General features: G+C 48.2%; 1 protein-coding gene across 2 annotated transcripts; it reads right to left on the bottom strand.

Annotated features, from left to right (window-relative positions):
• Positions 1-4,554: 4,554 nt before the first annotated feature.
• On the bottom strand, positions 4,555-12,435 carry PIGT (phosphatidylinositol glycan anchor biosynthesis class T). Of its 2 annotated transcripts, none has more exons than XM_045529126.1 (12): positions 12,167-12,435; positions 11,823-12,000; positions 10,719-10,846; positions 10,338-10,438; positions 10,143-10,229; positions 9,508-9,595; positions 9,312-9,409; positions 9,054-9,219; positions 8,132-8,332; positions 6,133-6,298; positions 5,935-6,018; positions 4,555-5,224 (listed from the first exon to the last, which is right to left on the bottom strand). In XM_045529126.1, the coding sequence occupies exons 1-12, from the start codon at positions 12,393-12,395 to the stop codon at positions 4,972-4,974; spliced, it is 1,779 nt and encodes a 592-aa protein (XP_045385082.1). In that variant the 5' UTR covers positions 12,396-12,435; the 3' UTR covers positions 4,555-4,971. The 2 variants fall into 2 exon arrangements, with proteins under 2 accessions (XP_045385082.1, XP_045385083.1); XM_045529127.1 differs by having other exon boundaries at positions 11,863-12,000; positions 12,167-12,427.
• Between the last annotated feature and the right edge of the window lie 3,025 nt (positions 12,436-15,460).

Raw genomic sequence — 15,460 nt, forward strand, 5'->3', positions numbered from 1 at the left:
ATCACCATATTTTAATTTTTATGATAAACACAATACATATTTTTGTTTTAAGAAGACAGTACATAAATGGGTAAAGTTAAAAAGTGGGTCCCCTTTTTTGAACGGCCCCAGCAGTCCTACTCCCCAGAGGTATCCATTGTTAGAATGCTTATCAGAGAAAATAAGTTTTCATACTACTTTAAAAATGAGACGAAGTTCCCAAACTTGGCTACGCATTGGTGTCACCTGGGGACCTGTGTGTCCCACCCTCCATGATTCTGATTTAACTGGTCTGGGGTGAAGCCTGAGCGTCGGGACTTTTCAAGCCCCCCAGGGGACTCTCATGTGCCACCCAGGTTGAAGATTGCTTCCGGGAAGCAGGTGCTGCCGGAGGCTTCCGTCTTCTAGGATTAGGGCTCTCCCAGTACGTGCAGCATGGCAGGGGCAGACCCACGGAGGAGTCACACATCAGTGAGGGCTGCTGTCCTTACTGGGGAAGATGGATGTATCAAAGTGGTGCGTCTTACATCCCACGAAGGGGCACACTGGGCTCCTGAGTGTCCCGTGGCTGAGGGGGGTCTGTGCGCACATGATTTTAATAAATCACTTTTTGTGACATCCAGATCCACATGGGAAAGGAGTTAAAATAAGTGATTCAATAAAAGATAGCAGCTTCTTTATTTGCTCATCACCCATGGATGTTAAAGATTTTTAAAATGTAAATACCTTTTTCCTATTTATAAGAGTGATACTTGTTCATTGTCATTTAAACAACACTAAAGATAACTTTTAGAAAATAAAGACCACCTAAACTATCACCCAGAGATAACTACTCTAAATATACTGGGGACCAACCTTCAAGTTGCCACTGTATGGGTTCACACATATATTTTATATCAATAGGACCACACTACAGCTCCTTTTTTGTAATTTGATTTTTTATTCAACAAATATGTGAGCCATATTGATGTACATAGACCAGCACTGTGGTTTTCAATACCTGCACAGTAGTCTGTCAATCTCCTAGTGAACACTTACATTTTTTCCTTTTTTAAATTATAAACAAGGCTACAAGAAACATCCTGCTATTAAGTTAGGAGAGGCAGCAGGCTGCAGAGCTTGGGATATGAAATTGGATCTGGATTTAAATCCCAGGTCCCGACTTGCAGGTTTTATGATTTTTGGAAAATTACCAAACCTCTCTGAGCCTCAGGTTCTTCATCCCTTACGAGCTAAGTGTCCTTAAACTCTCGGGTTCCTCATCTGTAACATGGATATTAGAATGACAGCTACATCACTGGGCTGTTGTGAGGACAAAGGCTATATGCTTAGCAAAGTGCTTGGCACACGGTGCTGGGAACATCGTGAGGACTCAACAAATAGTAGGTATCAGTGTTCGCCAACTGCCGCGCCCTGCCCGACTCTCCTGTTCCTAGGCACACAGTCTCGGGTATAACAGACTCCCCAGGTTTGTTACCAACGAACATGCCTCATGTTCTTAAATCTGTAGGGGCTCCCCAAGGGTTCGGTTCTCCATCTGCTCCTAGAATCCACAGGGCACCCTCTGCAGTGTGCTCGTAGCCATGCAGCGAGTGTTGGCAGGTTCTGGCCGGTGAATAGGATAGCGGTTAGTCACAAACAAGAACTGTCCCAGGTGCTGAGAGAAGACTCCAATGGAGACCCTAGTTCTTCTGCTGGCAACTCCGTTTCTCCAAGCCCCCTCCTCTACTCACTTCCTGTTCTTGGCAGCCCTCAGAGGATAGAAGTTCCCCCCTCCCACCCCAACTCCCACCCCACCGGAGCTGGGGACAGGCCTGGGCTGTGTGAATGGAAAGCCCACCTCACAATGCCCCAGGAGGCTGACTGACTTGGCCTTCAGCACCTCTGGCCCTTCCCCAGATGCCACTGCCTCGTGCCAATGCTCCTGGAGAAGGCCATCCCAGGCTTCCACTCAGAGAAGCCCTAACCAAGCATAAAGGAACTGCTCTAGCCCTGAATGCAGAGATAAGGCACGACTGTCCCAGTGCTGGCACAGCTAGAATTTCAAGGCTCAGAACCTAGACGTTTGGGTGACGTGTCTTGCCTAGCAGCAAAATGACTGTGATGGTCATACATTCCTTCTCTCATTCATCAATCACTGGAATGCAAACTACATGCCAGGCACTGGTCTAGACACTGCAGCTACAAAAGGTAAAAATCCTTGCCCTTGTGGAGCTTTTTTTTTTTTTTTTTTGAGACAGACTCTCATTCTGTTGCCTGGGCTACAGTGAGTGCCGTGGCGTCAGCCTAGCTCACAGCAACCTCAAACTCCTGGGCTCAAGCGATCCTACTGCCTCAGCCTCCCGAGTAGCTGGGACTACAGGCATGTGCCACCATGCCCGGCTAATTTTTCTATATATATTTTTTAACTGTCTATATAGTTTCTTTCTATTTTTAGTAGAGACGGGGTCTCGCTCTTGCTCAGGCTGGTCTCAAACTCCTGAGCTCAAACAATCCGCTGGCCTCGGCCTCCCAGAGTGCTAGGATTACAGGTGTGAGCCACCGCGCCCGGCCATGGAGCTTATGTTTTAGTGAGGAGGAATAATAAATAAACAAGATAAGTAAGACACACAGTACATGAGATGGTGATAAGAGCTACAGAGATAAACAGAACAAGAAAGATGGAAGCCTGTGGCCAGGCCGGCAATTCGACCTCATGAATAACTTGACAGTGGAGGTGGAAAGGGGTGGGATTCTGGATCTATTTGAAGGTAGGGTGCACACAGGGTGTGGGATTTGTTGATGGGTGGCATACAGGGTGTGGGAGAGAATTAAGGATGACTCAAAGGTTGTGAGCCTGGGCTCCTGGAAAGATATGAGTTGGCATCAACAGAGATGAGGTGACTATGGGTGAGGATGTTTGGCATAGGGGTGGGAACATCAGAAGCTCAGTTTCTGAGATACTAAATTTGGGATGCCTTGAGATATCCCAACGGGGATGGCAAGGAGGCAGTTGGAACGAATCCAGAATTCAGGGCGGAGGTCTGGAGGAGAGATAGTGGGTGTTGTCACAGGTTTCATATGGCATGGCAGTGGAGGTCACTTCTAGGTACGGACATGGCTGGGTATACAAAAGACAGCCAGGCCACAACTCCTTGCTCTTCTGACTCGGCAGACAACCTGCACTGTGCCGGCTGCATCTCATGCATGGCACGCCGTGTAGACCGCTTAGCTTCGGACGTCCACCCACCTGCGTTCTTGTCTCATTTTCAGCCTGCTTATTTATTGCTTTGGAAGGAAACGCAAGTGAAGCACCTTGACCAAGCTGCTTTTGTCCATGGTCTAGACTAGCCCACCACCTTTCCTTCCTATGCATGTACACACATCACCTGCATATTTTGGAAGCTCTCGGAAAACCCTCTGAGGCAACCTAAATCCCCCGTGTTGGCTGTACAGACACCACCAATGCCGCTACTGCTAGTCTGCTGCACTCTGACATGTGAAGCTTCTAGGGTGCCCCTCGCCCCAGCCCTATCCTGGAGCCCAGATCCCAAGCCGGAATAGCCCACACCCAGTCACAGTACCATTTGCTGACTGAGCACTTACATGTCCTGAGATGGTCTGGCCTCGGTGGAAGACAGCCCCTGTGCCTCCAGGAAGCACACAGTCTAATGGCAGCGAAAGGACAACAGCAGCCAGGTGATAAGGAACACGTAATGGTAAGTCCAGGGAGCTGGAGGAGGGGCACCTACAGCAGCCTGGCGTGTCAGGAGACACTTGCTGGAGGAAGCAACTTCTCGTCTGGTTTTGTAATGAAGCAGGCAGCTCAAGGGTGTGTGTGGTTCGTGGAACAGGGCATTCTAGGCTAAACCGCTACTGCAGAACTGAGTGGGCTGGGGGGTGGGGGGGAACCACAAATAACTTACATAGTCGATGCCAAGTTGCGAGAGGAAAAGACGGGAGATGAGGGTAGCAGGAGACATCAGCCCAAGGGCTTGTTTTACAGGAATGAGGCTTATATAACAAGCAGGGGAGGTAGGCAGGGGCAGGCTTCAATCCAATGGGCCTGGCTTCAAAGCCCGTGGGTGGTCTAAGGACCACCTGCAACACAGGCTCCTGAAGAGCCTGCTAAACATTTGAAAGTGGGCTACACCTGGACAACTGAATTAATTAATAGGATCTGGACCCCAGGAATCTGCATTATTCTCATAAGTGCCCACCATAATTCTGATGCACACTACAGCTAAAGAACTATAAGCTCAAGCTCTCCTGCCTCTCCCCTCTCCCTTCGGTGATGTGGACTGGTTCTCAGAGACCCCAAAAGGCAGGATGATTCATTTCCATGGTCATGATTTTGCTTACAGAAAACACTCCCAGCCAAACCAAGGGAGTTCTGGGAATTACAGTCAGATGAGGATGGGGAGGAGGGAGGAGGGGAGGAGGGAGGAGCAGAGAAGGAATTTTTGGCAGGGGTGAAAGGAGTTGCTGGGTGTCTTTTTAGGTGGGGAGGTAGGCTCGGAGGTCCTGTTCAGGCACCCAGCAAACAGGCCCTAGTCCTCCACTCTTCCCAGGCCTCAAAGACAGGAGGCAAAGAACCAAGGAAGCAGCTGTTTTTTATTCCACAACAAGTAAATCCCACCTACCACACGGCGACACAGACTTCAGCACACCCTCTCACCCAGGCCACTGCTGTGCAGTAACACCTCTCGCTGTGACGGAAATGCTTTTCTGCACTGTCCTATACGGTAGCCAGTAACCACTTTTGGTTATTGAGCACTTGAACTGTGGCCACCATAGCTGAGGAAATGAATTTCTAGTTTAAATTAATTTAAATTCAAATGTCACATTTGGCCTGTGGCTACTGGACTAGACAACACAGCTCTAGGCCCTGGCGTGGTCCAGGGGCAATTGGTTCAAAAGCCAACTCTGGGGACAGTGAGTGGCAGAAAGAGCCCCCTGGGGTCCCCACCATGCCTGTCAAAGAGAAACAGCAGCTGCTGAAGAGGACGGGCCTCAGAGTGGGGGCACACCTCGGGCGCGCCGGATGAGGTTGGCCAGTCGCTTGGCGAGGCCACCCGTGCTGGGCTCCTCGATATGGAAGGTCCTGGTGAGGAGATTGTAGAAGGAGCCATAGCACACGGCCACCACGGTGCACGTGAGGCAGATCACATTGTAGGGCATGCTGAAGTCCGGTGTCGGCAGGTTCACCAGCAGCGGCTCCGTGTAGAGTCGCACAAAGTAGCTAGAGCCGTCGGAGACTGGGAACCTGGGGGTCAGGGAAGGAGTGGTGACACAGCACTGGCTGCTCCTCCCCAGCGCCCCTGTCCTCACTCCCGGGCTGCACTGGGCCACTGCTACATGGTCAGAGTTTGCAACGTTCTCTTAGTTTCAAAACCTCTCAACAGAAGGCATCTTACATGAAAGCTCAACACATAAACCCGATAAAAGTAGAGTAGCCTTGCATTGAAGTGGAGAGAAGGAGCCCTGTCTTCGCTTGGCTGCCCCTTCTTCCCCTGGTCTCTGCCACCTCCTCCAAGAAGCACTCCTAGATGACCCACTAAATTACTCCCTACCCCACCCAAATCACCATTCTGTTACTCTCTAGAACAGAACTTCCCTCTAGCTGTAAGCACAGGGAGGACAGGATGAGTCTGTTGTGTTTTCTCTCGTATACCCGGTGCTCTCTGAAGCACTGGCATTGATAAGTGCTCGATTAAATATTTAAGAGTATCACTGACTAAATGTAGGCTGTAACTACTGCTATTCTCACCTATTTATTTTTCTAGAAGCACTTTAAAGTCATTTTATAAAGTCTTTACAAATATCATAGACCACTAGGACTTTCAATAGGAGTGAGTGAAATGCACACGTTGCTTTGGAAGAGGTGACATACACCCCACTCCACCCCGCAGGAGCCGGATCATCTGTGTTAGGGCCACTGAGGATGTACTTTCAGGAGGGTGCGGTTACACTTACAGGGTGTTGAAGAGGGGACTCCCTTCCCAGTCCACTGGTTTGGCTGCCACCACACTGGGCACAAGGGCGCTGAGGACAGATGGGCTGCGAAAAAGCAGACAGATGGCCAGTGTTCCCAATGGGCTCCCCCACCGAGGGATCAGTGGCAGAGAGGGGGGATCAGGAGGGTGGGGGGCAGCCTGTGGGGGTGGAGCCCACCTGATATAGAAGCCGTGGTTGGGGTCCGGGGTATACTCGGTCCACTTGAGCAGCGCCCGCTCAAACTGGATGGAGACCTTGGTGACCGAGTTGGCTGGCAGCTGAATCAGCATCTCCAGGAGGTGGGGCTGTAGCCGGTCCTGCGCAGGCTGGTAGTGGATGTAACCTGGAGACAGGCAAAGGCCACTCATACCTCTTTCCTGGGGTCAGACTACCTACCGCTCGGGTTCCTACCACCTTGCCCTGGGGCCTCAATCTGGGTGCCTAGGTGGTGGGCTCTGGATCACAGAAGTCAGGCAGTCTAAGAAAGGAAATGGGGTCTCAGGAAAGGGAGAGGATGTTTCCAGGGCAGTGATCCCAGGACGTGGTCCAGAGAGGCTGTCAGAGTGCTACAGGCCACTAATCAATCTTCACATCGCTGAAACTGGGGCACCAGACACCAAGTGCCTGATGTGATGCAAGAGGAAGTTCACAGAGCCACGGGGGAATTTTCCTTGCCAAAAATACGGGACATAAATCTAATCAAGTTTCTAAATCTAACCACCAATACACAAGAAATATAGGAGACAGAGGAACATGTTAAAAACCAGCACAAGGACAAATCCAGAAGGTAGAACATTCTACACAACAACTGACCCAGTTTCTCCAACAAATAGCTTATCAAAAAATGGGAACTGTCATAAATTAAAAGAGACTGAAGAAGAGCAGCACCCCAACTGTAGGACGTTAATCATGAGGGAAACTGTGGGAGGAGAGAGGGGGAGTTTATGGGAACTCTGTACTTTTGCTCCACATTCCTGTAAACTGAAAACTGTTCTAAAACACAAAGTCTATTTATCTTAAAAAAAGAGACTTAAGAGACGTATCAAGCAAATGCAATGTGAGGACCTTGTTTAGATCTCAATTCAAACAAACCAATGATAAAAAGTCATTTTTATGAACATGCAGGGATAATGATATGGTTATATTTTTTTAAAGTTCCTTTTCTGTTAGACATATATACTATACTTAAAGGCAAACTCATGCAATGTCTAAGATTGGTTTTAAGATACTCCAGCAGAAAAATAAGCCAGTAAAGAAAAAAGAAAAAGCAAAAAACAGGGGAGAGATGAACAAAAATGACAGGAAGCTAGAGACTGGAAGCTGCAGGATGGGTATACATATGGGAGTTTAGTACACTATTCTATTTGGGTTAGTGTCTGAAATTTTCCAAAGAAAAAGGTAAAAAAACAAAACCAAACAGAAAAGCCTACAGAATACATAGGTAAGATGTTTGAAATAGAGATTTTGAAGGTGGTACAAATAATGGTGTTGAAAATAAGTACAACGATTAACCACAGGCTTGAAAACATGGGAAACAACAGAGGTATGCAAAGAAGAATTTTAAGTCCGGCTGTTTGGAATGTCACATAACACCTTCCTAATATCTTTTTCTCTATTATTTGTCTCCCCCTACACCAAAGAAAAATAAGTGCTTTAGTGTTATGCTAATAGAAAGTACTCAGTAAATATTAATTTCCCCTTAGAAAAATAATAGAAAATAAAAATAAATTTTAAAAACTGTATGTCTTTACCCCTCCCAAGGAAGCAAAAAAACTGTCTATCCCAGCTCTGCTAAGCTTAGCTTAGCTTCCAAAACCCAAAATTACCAACCCTTTCTCTACCTTAAAGAGTCTATGAGTCATCACAAAACACGAGCTTGTGCCTGAGGCTCCAGAAAGGAGAAGGTGAGTGAAAAAGATCAGAAAGCTACTGCCTTCCTACAGGCCTATTAAGAGTCACCAGTATTTTGTGTTTAATGATCTTTGCTTTATAAATTACTTCTGAATCTGGCATGGTGAGTCTTCCCATTCCATTTTCCAAACTATTCCTACTCTTTATGCCTATGTAGATTTTCAGAGGTACTCAGGCAGTATCCTGAAAAATGAGAGTTTGGGGGATCTGGAGAGAGAACGAGCCAGGTGGGCCGGGGGGCCTGGTTCAGGACTCAGCTCCTCACTTGGTTTGTTCTCCTTGCCCTTGGAGGTGATGGTGAGGGTGTGCACATACAGCCGCAGATACCAGGGCACGGAGTCCAGCAGCAGCACGGGGAAGGCCCGGTAGGGGTGGGTGTTGTACAGCAGCGTGCTCAGCTCCCCCTTCTGCAGCCCGTAGCCGCTCACGTAGCGCTGGGCGTGCAGGAAGGGCACTGGAGGGGCCTCTATGTAAAGAAAAGTCAGCGGTTAGCTGCTGCTAAAGGAAAGGGTTTAAACGCCAACTCCCTGGGCCATGTTCAGAGTCCCAAGCCCGTGAGTAGAGGGGAAAAGTCCTGCCATTCATCAGACCTGGGCAACCTGGGCTCTGGAATCGCCCCTGTCTTTCCCAGCCCACCAATGACAATGATAGTAGGATTACTATTATTTACCAAGTGCTCATGTGCCCAACACTATGCCCTCTCCCAACTCAAACCAGGTGCTCTTAGGACATTCTGCCCTTTCCCTCGGTAACATTGAACACAACTGTAATTAATTGATACCTGCCTCAACTAGGAGACATTACGTTTCTTGAATGCAGTGTCCTCTGTCTTATTCACCACTCTACGCCTGGCACATAGTACCAGTTCAAAAATATTTGATGGATGAAGTAAATGCATGAACAAATTCCATTTCTTACATCAATTACCTCATCCAGAGATATTACTGTCCCTGTTTTTCAGATGTGGACACTAGGCTCAGAGGGGTTAGGAACCTGCCCAAGGTCACAGAGCTTAGAAGAGGTAGAGTCAGAACAAGGAGCCCATGACTCCAGAGATCTGGCTCGGAACACAACCCCATGATCGTACCGCAAAGACATAGGATCGTGAGTCTTCTCCCAAGAGAAGAAATCTCGGTAGCCCGTTGTGACCCTGGCAGCCCACCCACCTATCCACTCACCACACCCACCATTCTCCGGGGGCTTCTTCCACTTGAGCTGGAGGTTGAGGTTGCGGGAGTTGTTGATCATGGCTGTGTCAAGCAAGTCATAGACGGCATAGGTCCTCCGAGTGCCCAGGATGACATCCTCGTATGTAGTGGTTGGGGGTGGGTTCACCTCTACTGTCTCATTGTCCTGGAGACACAGAGCAGGGCTGAGAAGCAAGCAGAGGGGCAGGCTGGCCTTGGGGAAGAGGGGGGTGCATGTGTGGCTGGAGACCTTGGTACCTGGCTGTAGTTGGTGATGTCCACATAGACTCGGCTCTCTGACGCCAGAGGGCAGGGCTCTGTGAGTGTCCGAGAGAACATCCGGAAGAGGGACCAGTCTGAGGAGCAGAGAGCAGGGGCTGGGGCTAGGCCTGATCCGCACAGACAGGGAGGGGCCGGGGCAGGTGAGTGGAGATGGGTTGCCAAGGCAGCTTACCTTTCTTCCCCTGCCCCGTGATGAAGGCATCGAATACAACCGAAAGGGTCTGCCTCAGCTCCCAGGAGATGCTGGTACAGCGTGCATTCTACCACAGAGGCCAGATGGCAGCAGTGAGGAGCATCATGCTCACCAACCACACAGCCTCAAGGACTCCCACCTGGATGCAATCCCTCACCTATCAATCTTCACACCCATCGATTTGCTACCACTTACTACTGAGCGCTTGACCCTGTGCCATGCTCCGTGCCAACCACTTTTTGTACATCAGTTTGATAAATCATCACAACAACCTTAGGAGCTGACTCTCTATTATTATCCTCATGTGACACATGAGGAAACCAGGCTCAGAGAAATAAAATGATTCACTCAGGATCATGCCAGCTGGCAAGTGACTGAGCTAGCAGTTGTACCCGCACGGCTATTGTTCTTAACCACTCTGCTCCATGACAAAGATTTACTGAGTACTCGCCAGGCAGCCACTCAGTTTCCTTGGTGTTTGGCCAATGCCTTGAATAATCGTCATCTACCACTTACTACTCACTCAGCCTGAGCCAGACACTGGGCTATGAGCTTTACCTGTATCTTCTCTCTGAGCCCCCGGATCACACCTACCCCTACTCCCCATGACTCACTCTGCAAATAGGGCGGATATGCACTGCCTGTGAATGGTATCTGGTGTGGAACAAGCGATCCGCCTTCAGCAGCACAGAGAGGCCTGCCTGGAGGAGGTGGGGAGAGATGACAGGTCACCACCCTGTGTAAAGCACCTGGCATGGGGCACAGGATCTCTGTAAATGCATCCTGGTTGCCAGGCTGTGTGGCCTCACCTTGGAGCTACAGGGCAAGAGCTTCTTCCACGGGGTGAGGTTCTCAGTGCAGACAACCTCCCTCGGCAGCACAGCATAGCGCAGGAAGTAGTGATCGGTGTCTGAGGGAGACAGAGGTCTGCCTGGGGTGGGCCTTGGGGCCCCACCCTTCAGGACACACACTCCAGAGACAGGGATGACCTGCGCCACTCCCTGGCACCACTGCCCAGACACTCCCAGGTGGGGGTGGGGCTCCCTCCTCCCTGTGGGAGAAGGCAATGCAGAGACAGCACAGCCTTGGGAAACCTTTTTTTGAGGCCTGCACACCCAGGGGATTTAGGATCTAGCCCAGGCTGAGGAGGAAGGAAACTGAGGGGAAAAGGAGACAAGGGGTTATCTCACCATTGGCCAGCCCCAGGGGTTTGAAGGAGGCAGTGGGAGTGACCGTGTTGGTGGAATCGATGAAGTTGAGAGAGGCGCAGAAGATCCCTGAGAGGACGTTACTGAGTTCCTTCCAAGATTTATCCACACTGGATGGAGACACAAACCACTCACTGAGACTGCCTCTGTTTCCTCCCTCAAAGCCCACAGCTGGCCACCAAACCCACGGTAGGAGGAGGCTGTATTCTTAACCTTAAGACAGGGCAGTTGATGACTGGAACATCACTGCTCCCATTCACCCCACTTCCTGGGTCTCACTCTATGCAGCCCCTTCTTCCTCACTCTCCTCCAGACATCCCTGCGTCCCCTTGGCTCAGGTGATTCTTCCTGCCTGGGGAAGCTCTGCTCACTCCTCTCTTCCCACCTTCAAGGTCCAGCTCCAGTCCTTGCCCTCTCTTCCAGGAAGCCTTTCCTGCCCTCCTTGAGCACAGCCTCCTCTGTGCTGCTGCGGTTCTGACCATCCAAGCCACTCATTAGGTCTGTCCTGGGAGATTGCTAGGTAGTGGCAGCATCTTGTCCTAAGCACCTTTTCCCCCTAACTAGGCTATGAGCAACTTAAGGACAAGGACAAGTCTGGGTCATTTATGTACTTCCCACAACACCATGGAAAGTGCCCCATACCTTGGAGCTGAGATGAGCTCACTGATCTTCCCTCAGTTGCTCAGCTGGGCAAAGCAACACACACTGCCCCATGAATACCCTGGATGTGAAGGTAAGTCCTGGTTCTACGGTGGGAAGTCTTATAACCAAAAAAAGCTCACTGAAAAAGGGAAAGACAACTATTCTAGGACTTCACAAAAAATATCAAATTAAATTAGATGTTCATTTTTCAGAGAAATATCAAAGAGATTTGCCTCTGTATTAATAATAGGAAGCATAAAACTTAATAAGCACTAGAATTGAATGCCACTCAGTGGTAATATCATTTCTTTCTTACAATGTTTTACCCACGGTGGAATCGCTGCCTACTGAAACTGCTGCCCCCAAGGGCAGTGTCAAGTTGACTACACCTTCCCCTGCCACACTCCCTCCATAGTTGGAACAGGACCCACGGTGGGCACTCACTCAGTGACAGTATCTTGGAACCAGACCCAGAGCTCTGCACCTGATGAGGCCTGCAGGAAGGGTGGCCCCCAGTATCGAGTCCTCCAAAACCCTTGTGTGAATGACAGGTGCAGCTCCCGTAGGGAATACTTGGAGATCAACTGCCCCAGAGCTTTGGGGAAGAGCCTGTAATGAGACACTGGGGAAGAGGGAGCAGGTGAGTTATGATCCCCACCTCATTGGGAACCGCTCCCAGGGTCCAGAACTCCCCCCGGGGATCAGGCCCCGCCCCCCCCGACTTGCCTCCACCCTCCCCCCAGCAGGTGCCACAGAAATCTTTCTCCCGTGAGATCCCGCCCTCTGACCTCCTTCGCGCTGCAGCTCCGAATCCCAGCGTATGCGGAACTGGAATGTGGCGGCTACGTCCCCCGAAGGCAGCGGGGTGATGACAAGCTCTTCTCGCAGGGTGTCGCGCGGGGGTTCTGCACGGGCCGGGCCGCCAGGGCCCAGGAGCAGCAGCACCACCAGACCGAGCGGCACGGCCGCCGCCATGCCTGCGGCTGCTTCCGCGCCCCCGGCGGCGCCCGCCCCCATGAGAGGCCGGCATCCAATAGGAAGGGCGTATGAGAAGTGACTTCCGATACGTCCCGGAAGCCGAGGTGCTGTTATCAGAGCCACTGTCCGCCCTGGCCGCGGATATTGCACAGGGCTGGTGGGGCTAAGTGGGCACGGAGAGGACACTAAAGGGAGTGGGCGTGTGGCGGGTCGAGGGGCTGCCTTGACGACTCACCCCGTTCAAGGTGATTCCACCCACCAGAAAGTGCTTAATAATACGGAGCGCGGCCACTGCCATTTGCCCATCTGATAGTTGAGGAAACAGAGACTGAGGTCAGTTACTTTCGCGAAGTCACACAGCGGGGCTCGTGCCTCCCTTAGCTTCTGGTGTCTCCATTTGCTTAGGCTATCCAGCTCCTCTTAGTGGCAGGGCTTTCCTGCAAAACCTTCAAATAACTGGCCCACTTATGAAAATTTTCAAACATACATACATTAAAATTGAAAAAATGATCACCTGTTTCCCAATCACCTGGATTCTACCATTAACATTGTACTATACTTGAGCTTTATCACATACCTGCCCATACGTCCATCAATCCATCTTATGTATTGATGCACTTCAAAGTAAATTGCAGATGTAGTTTGTACACTTCTAAATAGTTCAGCATATATATCGTTAGAATTCGATATTTGTTTACCTTTTATGTAAAATTAACATACAGTGAAATGCACAAATCTGAAATGCACATTCACTGTGTTTTGACAAATGCACCCAACCCATGTGACCCCAACTTCTGTCACAATACATAACATTCCTAAAACCCCAGAAAGTTGGCTAGTAACTCTTTCCAGTCAATCCCTGCTCGCACACCACCTTCCAGAGGCAGCCACTCTTCTGATTTTTCTTCCACTGTAGATTAATCTGTTTTTAGAACTAAATATAAATGAAATCATTACGTGCATATTTTTTGTGTAAGGCTTCTTCACAGGAAAAATGTTTTTGAAAATCATCCACATTCTTGCATGTATCAGCAGTTTTTTCTTATTACTGTGTAGTGTTATGTTGTATGAATATACCTTAGTTTATCCATTCTCCTGTTGTACTTTAAAGTTTTTGGTTATTATGAACAAGGCTGCTGTCTGCGCAAATTACTTTGAAGACATACTTACTGTATCCCTTGGGCAAATATTTAGGAGTAGAATTGCTGGGTCAGAGGATAGGTGTATGTTTAATTTTATAAGAAACTGTCACACATCTCTCCAAAATGTATCATTTTGTGCTTCCACCAACAACGTGTGAGAATTCCAGTTCTTCCACATCCTGGTCAACATTTGGTGTTTTTAATTTTTTTGGACTTTTTAGTTTTACAACTTGGGTGTGTATGTAGTAGTGTCTCATTATGGTTTTAATTTGCTTTTCCCTGGTAACTAACAATGTTAAGCATTTGTTCATGTGCTCATTGGCCATTGATATATTTTTTGTGAAAGGTCTGTTAAAATCTTTTGTACCCCCTTTTTTAACTGGCTTGTTTGCCCTTTTATGATTAAGTTGTAGGAGTTCCAATGTTACATTTATGCTCTGGTTTTTCTACCTGCCTTATGGGCAACACATTCATGAAGGATTTCATGAACAGTCTCTTGGTAAAACAGCCATACTTCTATGAAGAGCCAAATTTGGTGTCAGGCAGGTCTGCCAAGGTATACTCCAACCAACCAGAAAGGAAATGTCAAAAAGATGTCTTTATTTCATTTTTTTCACTCTACCTAAATTCAGTGTTTCTGCCTCATTAGACATGGAATAGTAGGAAGGCCATGAGCTTAGATGTCAGAAAGACATGAGTTCAAATCCCTGTGCCAGCCTTTAAGCCATGTGAACCTGAGCAATCCAAGTGCCACTTTTCCTCATCTGTAAAATGGAGAAACCTATTTTCAGGGTTGTTGTTAGGATTAGAAATTATGTATATGTAGAATCTGGAATGTAGTAAGTGCCAAATAATAACATTTACTCAAACAACTCCATCATGTTGTACTATTATGTCCAGTTTACAGAGGAGGAAACTGAAGTACAGAAACTGAGATAATTTCCTAAGATTACACTACACTATTGACCTCAAAATAATTTTTTAAAAGGTAGAGCTTCCATCGTTATGATTGTGATTTTGTACTTCTATGCTTTGCTTTTGAATTGCCTGTCCCCATCAGTTAAGACCCAGCCACCTTCTGTGAAGACTTACTTTCTCCCTCTCTAGGAAGCTACAGTCCTTTGTGTACTTCTGCTACAGCCCTCATCACATTATACTGCCATTATCTGTGGCTATGTCTGCTCCTGGAAGAGCTCTTGGTCACCTTACTATTTCTGTTGCCTAAGCAAGGTGGCTAGCACATAAGTAGGTGCTCAGTAGTGTTTGAATATATGAACAAACTAACAACATCATAGAACAGTTCTATATTGTCCCCACACTGCCATGCTGTTCAGTGTCAAGTTCTGTGCATTCCTGGGGATGCTACAGTGTGAGCCTCCCAGGGAATCTTCTCCTGAGCTGTGGTCCTTCCTATTTCTTCCGCAGCATAGGGTTCTACCGGGATGGATTTGTCTTCTCTCCTCCTCTCCAGAGTCTGTCAGGATTTCCACCCTGTGACAAGTCTATGCAATAGTCAGAAGCCACACTGTGGCCTGGAGACTGAAAGTTGGGCTTCCTGACTCAGAGTTGGCTCCAAATCATCCTCCCGTCTCCAAGGGGACTGTGTGGCCTCAAAAAACAGACAGCTAGACTCTGGGCCAGCATAAACCATTGTTTAATTTTAATGTGACACTGTAATCAAATGGTGAATCCTGAAGATACTCAGATTATCTTTTATAAAAAGTGACCATACTGGATACACTGCTTTGTAATCTACTTTTTCTCTCAATAATTATCATATCTTTCCATGAAAAAAAAGTATGTGGTAGATCGATGATACAATATTGGTATTGTTTTGATAATTTTTGAAGCTGTTTGATGGGAACAAGGGATATTTTTCTTTCTATATTTGTTTTATGTTTGAAACCCTCATAATAAGTTTTTTACTTTGTTTAAACACCAAAAAATTGTCAGCTGGAGATG

This window comes from Lemur catta, chromosome 17 (assembly GCF_020740605.2).
Source record: "Lemur catta isolate mLemCat1 chromosome 17, mLemCat1.pri, whole genome shotgun sequence".
Taxonomy (NCBI): Eukaryota; Metazoa; Chordata; class Mammalia; order Primates; family Lemuridae; genus Lemur; species Lemur catta.